The 19,146-nt window shown below is 36.3% G+C and overlaps 1 protein-coding gene and 1 long non-coding RNA gene across 2 annotated transcripts in view; one reads left to right on the plus strand and one right to left on the minus strand.

Annotated features, from left to right (window-relative positions):
* LOC140338830 (uncharacterized) overlaps positions 1 to 5,780 on the minus strand; it is a 32,254-nt gene extending 26,474 nt beyond the window's left edge. The window contains exon 1 of the mRNA XM_072423138.1: positions 5,444 to 5,780. Coding sequence (XP_072279239.1) covers positions 5,444 to 5,492 — 49 coding nt within the window. The 5' untranslated portion in view covers positions 5,493 to 5,780. The remainder of the gene's footprint in view (positions 1 to 5,443) is intronic.
* The window catches only part of LOC140338831 (uncharacterized), a 36,922-nt gene that overhangs the window by 7,891 nt on the left and 9,885 nt on the right, over positions 1 to 19,146 (plus strand). The window lies entirely within an intron of this gene.

Consider the following 19,146-nt stretch of genomic DNA (forward strand, 5'->3'; position numbering starts at 1 on the left):
AATAGAACATAAATTGTATATTTAGATAATACATCAGGTGCCTTTACATTTACTGTTGTGCTTAGTGCTTAGCAACTACTTAATGTGCGTTATTTATACAATCAATCAATTAAATCAATTTAATTGTAATTCATGTTTTTCTGTACTGATGCATTAGTGAGAATGTGGTATACTACAAAAGAGTGAGAAGTATGCACCTTTAATCCAAAGACTTTAGGAAATACGTCTACAGCCTGTTGTAGTCCTATTGTTTGCACGGAACATGTTAACAAAACAGAAAAAACAGTTCTCCACTACGTGTTTGTTTAGCAAGAACTCTCATTACATGATGACATACATGAATGTGGAGTCTTAGTTTCCTTCAGTTTAAGGTCACTCCTTGAGCCCTTTGTGGATCATCTTTGGTCCATGTTGATAAAGTCTCACATAGTGTCATGCACTTATTCACAGGTCAGTGAGAACAGTAGAGAAAACACCAGGCTTGCATTGTGTGGGCAGACACTATAGGACAAGAATTCCATGTGTCACTTGCATTGCTGAGCACCATACTAAATCCATTTCCTTTCTTGATGTAAACCTGCCAAAAGCCCACACAATTCAAACCAAGACAAAAAGCTGAGGTTACCACTGAAAATTGCATTAGCAAAGCAGTCAGTGGATCCAAAATATTGGCAGCACAAATGATATACAAAGTTTGACTTCATGTAAATGGAAAGCTTGACACTACCTTCTCTTAAAAGCTGTGCATCCATATTGGACAATTCAATGGTAATTCAATTAGAAGAAGGGGGTAGATCAAATAGTGACTTTTGCAAGAAAATATAGTATTTGCATATAATTTTAGATGCCTATATAGCTTTGCATACTGATTGTTTTGGAATGTGTTTTTCACTAACTGTAACCTCTGTTGATGTGTTTTCCCCCATTAGCCAATTAGCTTTTCTTACAATAACTATAGGCATGAGTTGACTGCTGGCCAATCTTGCTAAATTGCAGGGAATATTGATGTCATGATGTTTGGGGAGGGTAAGGGACTGGAGCAAAGAACAACTGGAGGTCCTTTAAGAAGCTGGAAAATTTCCATGGGCACCTTTTTAATGCCAGAGGCTTTCATTGTTCTTACAGGAAGGTCATGCATTTGACCAATCACCCCTTGCATTGCTAAAGTTCGGGACTCACAAGCTTTTATTGGGTAATTATGACCACTCTAATCCAACTACAATTATATAATTACATGGTCTGTTCTAGAATATTTTGAAATATGCATTTCCTATTTGTTCCCTTATGATAAACCCTTTTATTTTATTTGGCGGATGGATGAACAATCAAGACAATCCAAATATCTTGCAAGGGTTTCAACATTTTTACAGGAATGATTGTAAATACTCCTGTTTAATAATTTTATTAATGGGGCAATACATAAACTTTACAATAACCTTTACGTTCATGAATTGTTGTTGCATTTGGCTAATTAGTAGATGCTACCATATACCCTTTGAACAGATGATCAGACACCTTTACTGTGTCCACAGTGTGGGATTCAGTGGCCTAACATATACACATAGTTAAAGTGTCTGGGCCAGAAGAAAAGATAAGATAAAATGGGCATGTTGAGACCAGTCCAGAAAGATTAAAGGATGAAATGTCAACAGTGTTTGGGATTTTAGAGGAAATAGGCAGTTTTCAAATCAATGCTTTAGCAAAAACATCTCTGTCATGTTGTGGTATTTCCATTATCACTGTACAGAGAACCCTGACTTGTAACATGATTTAACCACGTTGAAAGGATTTCAACAGATTATTTTCCTAATTTGTGACTTCAGACAAAAGAATGTTTTTAAACTATGGTTTATGATGTGACTGAGATAAGATAATTTATGGGACTGCTGTGTTTGGGCAGGCAATGAGTCACTGCCATTAAACAGTTTCCAGTGCTATTTAGACAGATGTTGTTAGGTTTAGGAAGCATAACGTTTGTTCAATGGTACCTTGCTGATTCCACTGTCTCTTTGATCAATCCCACTGCTAAAATCACAACAATTTTGCTGTACAAATGAAGGTGATTGTGTTTAATCAGTGTGTAACCAAATATTCAAATATGGCAAATCACAAACTAAAATCAAATCCCAAACCTAAATACATCAATTATTTTACTTTCATTGTGGCTAGTTTATGTTTAAAGAAAAGTTTGTGATGTTACATGTTTTATGAATGAACACCTGCACTGAAATCATTTTAGGGTTAGCCCTGTAGACTTCTCCTTTGGAAATGCTTCAGTGGCTATAATACATTCTAAAACAGTGAACATTTCTAGTCATTAATTTTTATTATTATACAGTATTTATATAGCGCCAACATATTACCCAGCTCTTTAAAATGTCCATAGTCATGTCACTAGCTGTCCCTCAATGGGCCCACAATCTAATGTCCCTACAGTAGCCATGTGTTAATGTCTTTATGTATGTTAATCCTAAATACTAAATTTAGACACCATCAGAAAATCTCTATGGTCTGCAATCTCTGCTGGTTGGAACCTGTTTATGCTAACAATATGATGGCCCCAATCAAAGGGTCTCATTTATTAAAGCTCTCCAAGGCTAGAGAAGATACACTTTCATCAGTAAACCTGGGCGATCCATCAAACCTGGAATGGATTTTTAAAGAGTCATTTGCTATTTGTTAGCCAATCCTGGACCAGATTCATTGCAGGTTTACTGGATCACCCAAGTCCACTGATGAAACTGTATCTTCCCCATCCTTGGAGAGCTTTCATGAATCAGGCCCAATATGTAAAATTTCTATAGACATTTGATTTATTGATTAATATAGACATTTGGTTTACTTTCTGGCTAAAAGAAATCAAATCCATGTATTTACTTTCCCTCCCAATAATGATCAGCCATGATCATTCATTATCAATAGGTACCTTAAGGCCATAGAAAGATAATAGGATAACAAGCAGCTAAAGATTTGCCTGTCACTAGCCAGAAAAAGCATGCTATATTGCAAACACTGCAAAGTTTCCCTTATAACTGGCCAACACTTGGAAGCATACCTTTGTGGTACTATTATTGTTCCATATCAAATTTAGACAAGCACAAAAAAATACATATGAAAAAAAAAAAAAAAAAAAAAAAAAAAAAAAAAAAAAAAAAAAAAAAAAAAAAAAAGCATTATGAACCTTCTTGCAAAGGTAGCTGAAACATGGAAACAGACACTGTTGATATATAAAAGAATGGAAGTCATGGAGTCTGCACCTTTAAAATATAGTCAGCAGTGTTTGCTATTCTTTCAGGTTTCCTTTAAGCTTGCTAAGTTCTCCATTTCTGGGCTAGACTGGTGCATTTTCAACATTCTTTTTCAGCCATATATAATAACTATAGGATTGGGAAATGCTACATTTTAAATATTATTATTATTATTTTTATTAATAATTATATTATTATTATTATTATTATTATTAATAATAAACAAATTTTCCATAGCGCCAACATTTTACACAGCAATATAAATACCGTTTTTTTCTTAATACAGCAGAAATTACATCTACTAAAACCATCTATATTGTTAGATTTGGCTGTATAAATGCTGACTGTCCTCTGCTTATCATTCATTAAATGAATAAACGGAATATTCCAATTTCACAGATTAGTGAAAGCATGGTAAAACACATGGCTTGTTTTCACAGAGGTTGCTGGTGTTATTGTTTTCCATTCCTCTAGTACAGATCAGGTTGTAACTCTTATAATGAATACCACTGAACACCACTGTAAATAGAATTTCACACCTTTGCTAGAACAAAAGTGATGACATTTCAAAGCTGGCGAGCAGAGAAGCCGATTTATCAATTGTTCCCTAGCAGCACTCTTCCTGCAATTCTCAAGATTATACATAACCAATTTGTTTTACCTACACCATCATGCATAATACCAAAACATCAAACCAATAATTCCATCAATGCCATTTTAATACCATTTTGATTGATGTAGTGAGTGAACTGCCAGGAGATAAGACCCCCCCCCACAATCTGCTTCTAAACTTGGAAGTGTATAATGTGGGACATACCGGTATCTAAGTCTTACATTTTTTTTTCTAATAGCAAAGGGAAATATTATTGCCCATATGTACAAAGAATGGCAACAAGCTGAAACTGCATGTCATAAAAAGTATCTGAGGCACTAAAACCCACAGGTAATGATCAGATGCAGTATGTGGAAAGATAAGCCCAGGTATGTCTGCAATAACACAACTTGCAAACTTGAATTTGCAACCATGCAGGACAGCTATGAGCAGCACTATGACATCTCTTTCATTCAACAATATGTCTGGTTTGCGCCTAATTCTTATCCTAAGTCTGTGCCACATAGTATAGTAAAAGGTTTTATTAACAGGCATTTTAAATGGAAGATGCAATGTTACTTTATAAGCCTCAAGTGCTATATACATGGTATATTAATCAACATCAAGTATTTCTTCAGACCACAGTGTTTTTTAAGCAGTCCTACCTGCCAAACATTTAGTAACTCACACACTTATGCTTGACATGCACTTTGCAGTTTTTCCTCATTGATAATTTTTTATATTTTATATTGACATAAATCAATCCTTTGCAATTGTCAACAAAAATTCAGACTACTATCCCCTTGTGATAAATTGATAAGTGATATATGTTTAAAAACTGTAATAACACAATCAATCTGCAAAACAAATCTGCCCAATCATTTTTTGTTCAACTTTCTCCAAATATCAGTCCAAATTTATCAATAGAAATCCACTTTTTGGATTGTTTTTTGATCAATGATATTTTTGTCCAATCAATTGCCTCATCAATTAGACATATGATGGCATATGGGCAGCAGAAACCAGAACTTTGTTTTAATGCAACTTTTCACCTATCCTACTTTTGTACAAAAATAAAAAGATCTGCACTTTGTTCACATTAAAAATGTATGTAGGTCAGTATTAAAAAGCAGGAACTTTTGCACATGACAAGCCACCTAAAACAAATAAAGGTTGACTTCCCTTAATGAGGTTCTCAGTGTACAAGCTGCGAACATATTGGAGTTGATTTACTAAAGCGGTAGAGCTTGTTCACCTAGCAAAGTGAATGTTGGAAAATAAACTGAAACTGTGTTTACTAGTACCCATGTGAGGAAAATAAACAAAAGTGATTTTTTTTTCAGGTACTTTCTCTTGTTTTTTGTTTTTATTTACCATCAATCTTTTTACAAAGTGAACATGTACAGTCTCTATTCCATGAAAATAACCCAAGCTGCTGTCATTTCTATCTGATTTCTAAATATAGACAAAACCAGTACACATATCTCAATACCATGCACTTTGCAGCTGCACTGTAAAAACATGAAACTGCATAAACATATGAAACATATGAAAAAAATAATGCTAAAGTAGCCATAAATTGTGTCAAAATGATAAAACATACCTCTCTTCCAATATGGCAGAATAGCAAAGGTTTTATGCCAGTTAAACATTGTCTCGCTCCAACAAAGTCAATTGAATCTTGTAGTTTCTGATTTTCTCCAGAGGATAGGAACTTAAGGAAGCAGGACCTAGATCTCCTTCTGCAAATGTTACCTTTTTTTCTAAAATAAGTACTTAAAATATTCTTTTTCTCTTTCAATATCCATGATTGTCAGCATTGCTGAGCTTTTCCTCTCTCTGCACAATATGTACAGCCAGCTATGTAACAAGGAGCCAGTTTCCAGCTGCAAGGAGAAGTGCAGGCTGGATTCTTGTCTCTGTTACAGAGGAAACTGAACTAAGAGCTCAATCAGTGCTGGCTTTTTCAGAGGCTGTGTTTCTGAACTGTAGGTGGCTCCCAGCCAGGAGTGAGTAAAAAAAAGGGAGCAGCCCATAGGAATGTATCTCCCTTGCTTGATAAGCCAAGATGACTAGATGGGTTGAAATCAGCTCTGGTATGAAAGCACCCCTGAAAATGCCTCTAACCTTACACAATTAATAGCACACAGCAGCCTTGTACTATTCAAACAACATAAAAGAAGCAAAAAATGTGCACTGAAGTATGTGATGTAATCAGCTGTAAAATCTCCTGAAAATAGAGATGGCAGATAGGAAACCTGTGGCTCAATGTTCCTTTATTGTGCTTCAAATAACTCTTTATATCTGTAATTATCTGTGTCTATTGTAATAAACTGTTTCATGATTTAGGCTTTAGGTTCAAGCATTAGGTTTTAAAAATGTATTGAAACCCAAAAACAAAAAAAGCACTATAAAAGCAACCTACCAGTCCTTACATGGGGTGGCTGCATTACATTTTAGACTTTCTGTGTGACAACACTTCAAAGCAACCTATCTCAATATTTTTGTCACACATTATATTAGCATGAAGAATGCCACCCTTACAGATAGGCAAAAAGATTCATTGATGTCCTCTAAATTCACCTTAAAGGGACACATTTCTCATTATTCAGGGAACCCCTAGAAATCTATACCCTGACTAAGATCTATACACGGTACACTATATTGTATCTATGGAGGCATGGTGTTTTCACTCCAGGCTGTGGACCAAGCACACCATCCCACTCTATATCTGCGATTTGTAGTTCACAGATTTGAAAGCTCAAAAGATATGTTTCTTGTATATATATACAATATATATGTATAATGTAGTGCATTTTTGTTATTTCAATATACTTCAATGGCAGTTGTTTAAGTTCAGTTAGTATAATTGTTATTTGTTAACAATAAATGAAGCCATACAGTATGATTTATAGCAAGTTTGCTTAAAGTATATGTAAAGCTGTAACATTTTATATTTTTTGCTGTTTTGTACTGGTTGGTTGGGGTGGGGGGTCCCATCAACTCCTATTCTATAGACACAATAGAAAGTGGGAGGAAATCTCTCCAATGTGAAGGAAATCACCACTCAGGCAGTTGTCAGCAGAACAATGTCTCAACTGGAATATTTCCCAAGTTTTAGCATACTATACAAAACTATAAAAATAAATGAAGTTTATATACACTATTAGTGCAATTTTAAATATAATTAAGGACAAGGAAGAATATTTTTTTTTTTTTTTAATTCATAACAGCAAGGGGCCTGTAATGGGTTTAATTTGGAAATGTCTTTCATCTACCATAGACAGGAGTTGTCTGAGAACAAGAATTGCCAACAATAGAGATTGGGGTGACATGGTGCACTGCCACAATGACTGATGTATTTGCTAAATAACCATGAAGTTGGCTGTGCTACTTTAATATGTATTGTAATGCTCAGTCTCACTTTAATACATGCAATTATGCATGTTGACATGTGTTTTCAATTGTGCTGCATTGCATTGAAAAGAACCCAATTCAGTTGATTTAGTGGAACCCAGAGGGTTACTTATCCAAAAAATGTAGTATGTTAATTTTTTTCATAATGTGTCACAAGCACGTATTTAAGGATGTGACCAATTTGGAACATTTGCTTTCTTCATTCCTCATTGCGAAAATCAGTGTTCATGATTGTTTCCAGTGACAGATGAATGAGCACTGTACACTTAGGGCCAGATTTATTAAAGCTCTCCAAGGCCGGAGAAGATACACTTTTCATCAGTGAACCTAGGTGATCCAGCAAACCTTGAATTGATTTTGTAAAAATAATTTGCTATTTATTAGCAAATGTTTTTAGTCCTGGACCAGATTCTCTCCAGGTTTGGTGTATCACCCAGGTTCACTGATGAAAGTGTATCTTCTCCAGCCTTAAAGAACTTTAAAATATCAGGCCCTCTGTTCAATGGAGATGGGAGGGGAAAGAATGAGTGAGAAGCCGGACTCTCCTTCATAGGAGTACATGGCGGTCATTCCTAATCCGTCATTCATCATTTTCACATCAGGGGACTGCTCTACATATGTTGGATTTAGTCCAGGACAAGCATGGCTATTTAAGAATTATCTGACACGTGTACGTAGCCTAACAAGGTCTGCACTATCACTACCCAAAAATTGCTCTAAATCAGTGGTCGCCAACCTTTTCGGGCCGGCGGACCACTAAATTTACCGGCTTCCGACCGTGCATGCACAGGGGGCCGGGTTTTACTCAAAGGAGAAGTAAAGGAAAAGTGAGCTGCCATTGCTGATCTCTTAACAAGAAGTAAGAGGATATCTTTTTAAAGTGAAGGAAATAGCCTTGTCATTGTACCCACTGAAGGATTTCCCTTCTACTCCTATTCTAGTGTCAACCCAAAATGTTAGATATTTATTTTTATTTTATATTGTACTTTTATTCATGGAGACACTAATGATCATGTCATATACAGTACATTGCCCGCATGTTTTTTGGAACACTCAAATTCTCCCATAATAGCCTATCCTCTCCAGTCACCATTTCTGTGGAGATTATATTGAATATAGATACTTCCTTATTATTGGCTTTCATATAAAATATAAACTTGATTCCTTGTTCACGCTAGGTTTGCATTTAGGTCTCTTCATACCATTGCTGAAAAATGGTTCTGCGTGCAACATTTCATTGTACTGGAGATACTCCTTAAGTTTTCTATTCAGAGCAATCAAGGTCAGGGAAGCAGCAGTTTTTCCTTATTTGATGATTAAACAGTGCATGAAGCAATAAACAAATAAAAGATTGTGCACAAATGACAGCAGAAACAACCATCAGCATGATACAATCATTTCTCTACAATATCACAGATGGCGGACAATCATTTGTCATCATATCCAAGCATTTGCAGATTTTTAGGAACTAACATTTATGTTCAAAATACTGAAAACAAATGATTATCAGCAAATCCAATTTGAATTTTATGCAAAGTCTATAACAAAATCGATAGATATATATGTCAAAGTTCTAAGACTGAATAGAATAAAGGTAGATTTTCTCTTGTTAACTCAAAAATGAATTTATATAGCTTAAAATGTATCCCAAATGTACCCCAGAAACAAAAAAAAATGTAATATATTCCAGTTAGTGGGTCCCTAGATGTGCTGCCTGCATTCGTTTTCATTTTCAAGGCTAGAAACATTTTCAACTAGTACAGAAAATACCAGTTGCTCTTGCCAGAAATGTAACATTTATCACTTCCTTTAAACTAAAAAGAAAGAACCATATCTTTGTAAGGTTACTAATCCCAATCAATCCACTATATAATGAGATGAATATAGACAGACAGGTTTGAAGTCCAGCATGTGTGACAACCATGGCTGTCCCTATAGATAACTATGCAGAACAAAAGCATAGTTATAAAAATACTGCGAGAATGAATTTTATTCCCTGGTTAAAAAATTTAGAGAGAAAATTAATGCAGCCACCACATCTAAAAATTGATAAACTGCAACACTACAGTTTGGGTTAGATATGCTTTACCAGGTTACAAGGTGACACATATCTTTTACAGATTTGGGAAGTTTGGCATACATTCTTTGGAATGTAATGAACTTCCTTCCTCAGATTAGAAAGGATTTTTTTTTTGGTTTAGGTCCACTTGCTCTTTAAATTCAATCATGAAAACACCTATGAAATGCCAAGTATATCCAAATACTCTTTACATTCATCAAACAATCATTTCCTTGAAATGTTGTGCATACCCACTACAGGAATCCAGCTCAGTCCCAATTCATCTGTACAGAGCTGTACACTGTAATAAAACCTGTTGAGTACAGATCTTATCAGCCATTGTGAATTTACACACACACTCGTTTACCGGAAACCACCAAGAGTTTTTATGTTAGATTTCAATATCCTCAGTGCTACCACCAATACTCAAATAAAACCTATCTCATAAAAATACCACAAATACCTACCTAGATATTTTTGTTAGGACATCTCTTACTTTTCAGGTTAGATTTACCAAGGTTTTTCTTTCTTTTTGATTAGCAAAGTTCATTAGCACCCACATTTTGATATCTAAGATACAGAACCATCCACATACATGGATGAATCCAAATTAATACATCAAAATACATCTTACTCAAGTCAGGATAGTAAAAAAGAAAAATATTTACATTGTTAAATAATGCATTTAGATTAGACCAACTATTCTCAGGTAGGGTTCCATGGGGTTCTAGGTTCCCTAGGGTTCTCCCAGTGGTTGCCGGGGGGTTGCTTGAGCTGTAGCTGATTGACCTCCCGATGGTTCCTGAATAGCTCTAGTGCCAGTTCCACTCGGCAGAGCCAACTGAATAAAGCCAAGGACCTTTTTAGTTGTCTATAAAAGTGGCTTTCTGACCACTACTCTACGGGGGGCATTCTTTCCTCTGGCAACCAATGCAAATAGCATTTTTCTCATTGATTGACTTTAACAGGGGTTACCTCACCTTTGAAAACTATTTTGAGGGTTCCTCAAAGGTAAGAAGGTTGAGAATGTCTGGCTTGGCCTTTGTAACAATTGATTTACCAGTTTCAAGCAGCAAAGTATTGGATTGTATTGGGAATAAGGTTTGCTGTGTGGGTCGTGTTACTTTGTGTCCCAGAGACACAACAGGGCATTGTTATGTAAAAGCAGGGGTGTAGTGGGATGGGGCATGAGGGGGGCCCTCACTTTTTTCGGGAATGTGATTTTGCAAAGAATTCTTTGGTGGTCTGTGGCTCTAGCCAGTCCGCCCCCTCACGAGGTCAGAAGAAGGATCCCGCTGGGGGGGGGGCGCACTGGCCAGAGCCGCGGGCCACGTCCCTAGAATTGCAGGCTCAGGGCGGTGGGCGGGTTGTCTCTCTGAACACAACTCGCCCACTCTCCCATCACCTGCTCAGATCTGCGATGGGAGAGTGGGCAGGTTCTGGTATTGTGACGTCACTCTGGGGGAAGCTTCTTCCCTTTGAGTGACACATAGGCAGGGGTGTAGTGGGGCGGCACGTCATGGATAGTACCGTGCCCCCTCTTCTTTTTTTATGACTACACCCCTGTGTGAAAGTGAATTTATAAAAATAACATGCCTGGTGCCTGGAAAGTCTCATAGATATATTTGCTATTTCTGAGTCTATTGAAATGAAATTTACCTACTTCAGATCTTGTACCCTTATACCCCTATGATCCAGAAGAGAATTTCCACCATATGCCTGTTTATTCACTGATAACTTTGTAATTACTTAGGGTGATAAATAATACATACGTTGTTTTCTGGGGAAACAATCTACTTCCTTTTATGTTGAAAATAAATACTATAAATAAAAACAATATACAAAATGAAACAATACCTAATGCTAAATTTGATAAAGGTCAATGATTCTCACATCTGTTTGCTCAATCACAAGTTTTCCCTGTTCCCCAACACTTGGGAACCTTGGATTAAATATTTACTCACCCTAATGTGGCCTGCCTACTTCACATCCTCCTCTCCCCCTAATAAACTCCCCTTTATCTTCCTTTTTCCCCTGTCTGTTTCTCCCTGGTCCATTTTTTTTACCCCCTCGTTTGGCACTTTGTTGTGAGAAACTCGTTTCCTGTTTCATATGCTTTTTGTTTGTGGGTTATTTGCTAAACTTGTGGGGTTTGGTGAATTTGTTTTTACTGTGTAAAAACCTCGCCTGATGATAAGTTTAGCTTTTTGTATGGTATGTGGTTATTGCTGTTTGGTTCCCTGTTAAGTTTTCTATTGGACTGGACTTCTATATGTTCTCCTTTTATTTTTGTTCTGTCTTTTTTTCTTTTTGTTAATTATTAAAACTTCATTAAACGTAGTGAAATACAAAGAATAAAACATTATTAGACAGGTGTTTTAGGAAATGAATAATTTTACTGTATATAAAAAAGTACACTTTTTATTTTATATATACCATTTAAAATGACATTTCATTTTAAGGTAACCTAAAACATTCTTTTTTAAAAAAAATATAGAATATAGGAAAAACTTCTGTTCTAGATTAGAAAGGCAAAGTAACAGTAAGGATTTGGGCTATGTACAAACATCAGGGGATTCTTAGCCAATACAAGCTGCAGGGCTTGTCTCGGACGAGATTCTGACATGTGTACAGCGGCTGTCCGACCCCGTTCATGAATCTGTCGTGGCGGATCTATGAACGTCAGAAGACTAATGACCCCATTGGAAATGAAGGGAGGAGAGCGCAGCAGGGTGGCGCTCGCTCATTCTCCCCCTCCCCACGCCATAGAACAGTACAGCGCTCGTTCATTCATCTTTCGGTCTTTTGTCATTGGAAATTAATGTGAAAGATTGTTTCCAACGACAAAAATCTAGTATGTGTACATAGTCTAAAACAGGAACCATATGTGCTACATGGAACCATAGGGAAGAAAACTTTGCCTTATCATGTGCACTAAATGACTCCAATACTGCTCATAGCACTTACCATTCTAGAATGCGGCATGATACACAAGGCAAACATTTGTAATAGCTCAAAAGAAACACACAGCAATCACTGATCTAATGGTTTTTAAAAACTGTACATTTAATTTCAAGTTCTATTTTTATTTAGCATTTTCTGCTTCTAAAAAGCAAGGAATCAGCTGCTTTCCAATGTGTCTTCAGCATGTGTTTCCTTCTGGGAAGAAAACATTGCTGACTCAACAAAAGCTGAGCTGAACAGAGATAATGGGGTACTGGAATCCAAAATTCAAGAAGTGATTTAGTACACACTTGGGATATAAAAAGATTTGTGCTGCCAAAAGTGGAGAAACAAAGAGTGAGAAGAATGTTATGGAAACTTCCAGCCCAGGACTCTGCAGGTGCTCTGATCTCGGTTATAATATCCACTCACTCATACACAGATATACAACGTGGTATAATTACCTGGCATTTCTGTTGTAGTGCTCCCTGTGTCCTAGTACAAGTCTGTCTCTTTGAACAAGAAGAATTATGGACGCAAAGTAGCTTTTTATGTAAATAAATGAACAATATCATAGTTTATATTTGCATAGTGCCTGTCTACGTACAGATCTTTACGTCATACCTGGCACGGCTTTAATACTTGAAAGGACAAGACCTTCAGAATGTTCATATACAGTATTATCTATAGAAATAAGATAATCCTTATGGTTACATTTTGTAATGGCATGCTTGCTATTTCCGCAGCTTTAAATTGTTTCATGTGTGAATTTTTTTGAGCTCTAAAAACGTACCAAATATATTATATTTTGTTACACTTAAGCAGGAACACTGTGTGCATTCCCATTGTTTGTTGAATGCCTGCTGTCCTAGAAGTGTATCTAGCTTGTCTGCTGTCCTAGAAATCTATTGAGTGGTATTGCCTAATATACAGGGGGTTACCAAATTACTAAGATTTTCCTAGCACTGAAGGCAAAACTTAGTCCTTGACAAAAGTTACATTAAAATGGCAAAGGACCCAGTATTTTTGTGCATGAAGATTCCCACATCATCTTCAGGGTAGGCCTTACTGTCATCAGTGAATTGCTACCAAAACATTACGTGATGGACAACAGTAGGAGGGTATTTAAACTCCAGATGCCTGTTTAGGGTCATGCAGAGCTTGACAATTTATCCCCACTGAAAGGAGAATCAATTACAAGCTACTAGAACAGTGTTTCTCAACCAAGGTTCCCCTGGAACCCTAAGGGTTCCTTCAGAGTATGGTAGGGCAATTTGAGCTGACACCAATTATCTTTTTGGCTGTTGGTAATGGTGTCATTCTTTCCTCTGGCCAACGATGTCGGAGGCATTTATCCTATTAACCACCGGGCTAATGTACCGTGAATTAGGCATATCAAAAATATTGTCAGGATTTTCCTTAGACCTGAAAATTTTTTTAAGGATTCCCCCATGTAAATAAGGTGTCCGTGAATGATATTCTGCACATAGTGAGGATTATTCCGGGTTTGGAGAGGGGGTGGATGTTGTAGGGGTCCTGGATGAGGGTGTGAACATCAGGTCTTCCTTCGGTGTACTTCCTTTCTCAGGGTGAGTGGCTTTCTTTATCTGTCCCTTATGCACATATTAGATTTTTGATCTCTTGATTGATTTTTGAAAATGGGCTAGTATATGTTTAAGATATGTTTTATATATTTATGTTTTAATTTTTTGGCATGAAGCCTGATATATATAAATTTGGGTTTGGCATAAGCCTAATATTGTTTTTTCTATTATGTATATACTGTATTAATGATTTTTTTGTGTTTGCAAGATATCCAAAAAAACAAAAACAAAAAAATACACTTTTAGGTACAATATGGCATTGATATGTATTATTCAGTGATTTAGGGTTCCTCACTGGGGCTTAAGGTACCTAAAAAAAATAATACATTGTATGTTTTCACCCATTGCATGGCTTTATGTCCACTGAACACCAACAAACTCTAGTGTATATCAGGGCTCTTTGAACATCAGGTGGCCATGCCTCATTGGGAGGAACACAGATCAGGGAGATGAGGACATCTTGTCTAACAACACATACCAAAAGCATGCATTTAGGTTAATTGGCTTCCCCTACAAAATAAATTGGGCTTAGACTGTGTTAATATGAATATGTTAGGGACATTAGATTGTGAACCACTTTGAGGAAATATTACAGGGGAGAAGTAAATATGGACTTTGTAAAGTGTTGTGAAATAAGTCAGCGCTGTATAAATACCAGATAAGAATAATAGCCATAATAATAACTAGATAAAGTGGCTTGGAAGTCATCTATACAGAACCATATCTTTCTACTTCAGCTTATTATTAAAGCACTGCAAGCGCTGATTTATCAACATATATTACTTTTTGATTTACAGCATTGCTCCTCATTATCCTTGGATTGGGCAGGTTGTGGATAATTTGTAAATATCGTAACAAACCTTGGCTTTAACTTCATAGATACAAAAGAACACAATGTAAGACCACATCTAAGTTTGGTAGTCCTGTAGATCTTACTTTTTAGGCACTTTAATTCTCATCAAACAGGGAGCGGCCAGTCTCTTACTGTTTAATAACTTTAAGCACCACTTGAAACATTTGAACTCAGAGCATTGCATTTTATCACAGTGTAGAAGTTTTGGCAGTCATGTGTATAAGTTATGAGTTATTTTCCCACATAACTTGTTTTATATACCATGGTTTCTAAAGAGGTTTGGTAAGTTAATTTGCAGAAGTGCCTAGTGACTGGAAAGCCCATTCACAACATTCAAGATAACATAAAAAACAGCTTTATTATGCACAATAAAATCTAAGGCTAGGTTTAAACCTGATCCCACATGACCCATGGTCACTGGTACCGCAGTGATGGTTCTTAAAGAATCAGAATCTGCAGAATTGACAGTGGTTGGCAGTAGGCAGTATTCTCATTGTCATCCCATTTTTTTCTATGGGGGTTATATAGCCTTCTATGTTGAAGTTAAGCAGTGTAGTTTGATCAGGAACCACCCTCACAATCCATTAACTGGACATTGAAGTGTCACCAAACAGTAGGAGAGACCAGAATGATGACTCATTAGTATACCGCTGCTTCTGCATTGCCCAATATTCAGGTTAAGTTATGTTCATGAGAATCATTCTGCATGAAAGCTGCTGTGAAACATCAGTTCCTGGCTGTGGTTCCTGAAACTCAGCAAAGAGCATTTACTGATGATCTGCTCACATGGTGGTCATTGGCCGAACCAGCCAGTGATCACACTATATGTATGAGTACTTTTATTCATAGTTTCTCATGTTCCCCAGCTGTTCTACTTAATTTGTGGTTGTATTTGTAGTTGTGTACTTGTACAGTTGTATTGTATTACTGGATATTTTACTCTTCATCTCCATCATGTATCATGATGATATGTTGACTGTTTTCTAGTATAGATAATGAGATTGATCAGGCAGTTCCCACACTCAGTGGACAGTTGATGGTCAAGAAGTTCAATATTTTCTAACATTCCTCCTCTACCTGTCTGGAATTGCACCATTTAGAAATCTACTTAAACCTATTACTGATTTCTAGTTTTTAATGCCTTTAATACTCCAAAACCAACAGTCTTGATCCTATACTCTCATATTGTCAGTCTTATTGAGTCATATTCTCTGACCTGTGTTTCCACTCAAAGCATTGTTGCATCTCTTACCCTGAAAACCCTTTATTTGTTCTTTCTAATTTTCATCCAAGGTCCACATTTTGAATGTTAGACAATTACTCCATGCCTAAAAGATGAATTCATAGAAATGCATATACTTTCTGCACTGAATATGCTATGCCACTTCAAGCCTGTCCAGAAACAATAGAACATATGAAATTGCAGAGTTTGACAATAATCTTGTTGAATGAATGTGAAATAAATTGTAATGTACAGGTTTAATACTGGGATTATGGACCACGTAGGACGGAGACAAGGGTTAATATCAGTGGGGAATTTGCTGACAACACATCTTTTCTCAGAAACATGAACATCAATCTCTAATGTAAAGAAAGCATTTTTTTTAACATTTGATGCTAGAAATATGGTTGTCATTGACCTGGAACAAGCATCTAGGGCAGAAATGTGGGCATTGTAGACTTTGCAGGATGTATGCTTAGCTCAGGTCAGTGGCTCTCTAGGTAGACTTTCCCTCTAACCTTTGCTGTTGTCTCTAGGATTTCTGTTTTTCATATTTTCAAGGGCTCCGGTATACCACAGCGTGGTCTTCTAGGATATTATTAGAGATATCCATAAAACAAATAGACTTTGAATTGTCCACCACTGGGAAATGGTGGGAGTGAATATCCTAAGGCATATCTTTTACAAAATATTGGTATTATTTTTTTATACCATTAGAAAGTGTTCTTTGTTAAACTCTAAATTATCAGAACTGAATATTATCATTTGTCATTGAGTCTGTACCTCTGTTGTTTCTTTAATGGGCTGCATGCACATACTGGTCTACACCATCTATATATCACATAAGGCACAGAGATTTACCACCTCAATACGGATCCTATTTTCAGCCACGTGACTATAATAATAAAATATTGTGGGACTGATTAGATTAAATAAACCTCCACTTTTTAAAAATAAAAATTTTGATCTAGGTGAGAGTAGAGTTAGAGTTTAGTATTAGCACCTTTCAGATAGTTCTAACCAGGGTGTTGTCTAATACAGGGAGAATACAGATGGATAAACCATTAGAGATATATATAGGTTTAAACAATTCAAGAACAGACCCATTCATATTAAACACAGACACACTGAGAGAATGCCAGATAAGTGTATGTGCACTCTGTATGATAAAAACATGAGAACAATAGAAATGGATGCTTGTAATCCTATGCTAAAAATATAAACTCATCTTAAAGTGGAACTAAACCTAAAAATAAAAAAAATTGTGAGCAGACAAATTCTTTATTACAAAAGGGACAGGCTATCTCTACCTTCCTGCCTGATTCCAATTATTTAACGAATCACTTGCCCTTTGCTGGTGTCAGCATCTTCACCTGGTCCTTCTAGGTTTACGGGTTCTAGGTTTATCTTCAACCATCTTAATTGGTCAGACTGGAATGCCATAACTCTCATGTGCACATGGGAATTCATTCATTCCTGGCAGCCAGGTATGTCAGGACCGCACACTGAGCTGCCCATGTCCAGTTTGGTTTGTTTATTGCAGAAGAGAAATAGCCTGCATCTTCTTCTGCTTTAACTGTTGTAACTGGCCTGCTTGAAATTTTTACATTTTTAAATTTAGGTCCCCTTTAAAATGATAGAATATCACCAGTTGTAAGTGTTTTACCAAACTTTTTTATAGAAACCCTATTATGCAGTTCTTAAAAAATGTTTATAAACTGTACAAACTGATAAGTAAAGGTATGAGGCCTATTAAGATAGATTTACATAGAGTCACAAGTGTGTTCTGCACAACTATGCAGAATAATCTAAGATTTATAGAGTTATGACTGGTCCCAACTTTTTCCCTGACAGGTGCCCCTTTTGCTTTCCCTGCTACATATCATTGAGGCAATCTGTCACTTTCAGTAGCTAAAAGCAATTTGCAGAAAGTTGAAGAGGGGAAGAAAGTGCCATCCTCAGGAGATGAATTTATTATTTTGGTTACCTTCCTAAGGTCATTTTTTGCTCAGTACAGATTTGTTTTAAGCATTCATCTTACATGAAAAAGAAACAGTGCAATATCTAGAAAAGAAATACCTGGCTTTGGAAAGATTAAGCAATGCCCTACATCAAAGTTTGCATCCATCATCCCAGATCTGCCTCTGTGCCAAGCTGCTGAGAGTTTTGACAGACACGTTCAGATATCAGTGAAATAGGACAGTTGTCTGGAGGACTAAATTAATAGACCACTGCCACTGAAAGGAACCAAAGTAACATATTCATATGAGAATGTGTTATTTTTATAGTCCTTCAAATCTGCAATTGAGTTCAGTGCTTTATACAAGTGTATTCCAGATTAGGGATAATAAATTAGATTAACAGCCAGCCAAATAGCATTTATAATATGACTGGTTAACAATGGCAGCTACAAAGTACAGTTTACAAATAAATTGCTGCTGTATGGTATGGCATGGCAGGAATTTATGTAGACTTGAACGGTCCACTTCAAAGTGAATTTTTAGTGGTTTTATATGTTTTCCGATCTTTAAGCATCAGAATCAGACATAGGCACATTGCTAATATGCCAAATATTTTCTTTACGTAAGCCAGGTATATATTATATATTGCATAATGTTATTATAATAACAATGTCATATAGAGCATATTCCTCTATTTGATGAATGTGTTGTTGGTCAGGTTCAATCAGACAGGGTAAGCCTGATATCATAAATATAAGTAAAAGATTGTACATTGAAAGTGAATACACAACAAATATAATGTATCGTTTTTTGTTTTTTTTTAAAACAAACTCTACAGTGGTTGTCCATCCCAATGGATTTCCACCTGGCTGTCATGAAGAAGATAAATAAAATAGGCTGGCATATACCATGTTAGCATACACCAATGACAGAGTTTTTTTGGGTATTGATCCATCCCTCAGTTTGAATTATAAGTGGGTGTGGATGATGTCACTACACAAAAGAACACTATAGTGCTGGAATTTAGGAAATTCACAATGCATTTAACAATGACCTTGGTCGGCACGAACTGCACGATTAGGTCTACAACAAGCATTTCAAAGTAAACGATAGGAAATGCCTTTATTGTCTAATACCGTGTGACTTATTTCTATAGGAAGTGTGATTCCTGGGTGGACTATGTGAGAAAATAACTTAATTCACAAGTACAACCTGTTTTTTTTTTTTTGTGAAAGATAGAGTAAAAC

This window comes from Pyxicephalus adspersus, chromosome 10 (assembly GCF_032062135.1).
Source record: "Pyxicephalus adspersus chromosome 10, UCB_Pads_2.0, whole genome shotgun sequence".
In the NCBI taxonomy this organism is placed as follows: Eukaryota; Metazoa; Chordata; class Amphibia; order Anura; family Pyxicephalidae; genus Pyxicephalus; species Pyxicephalus adspersus.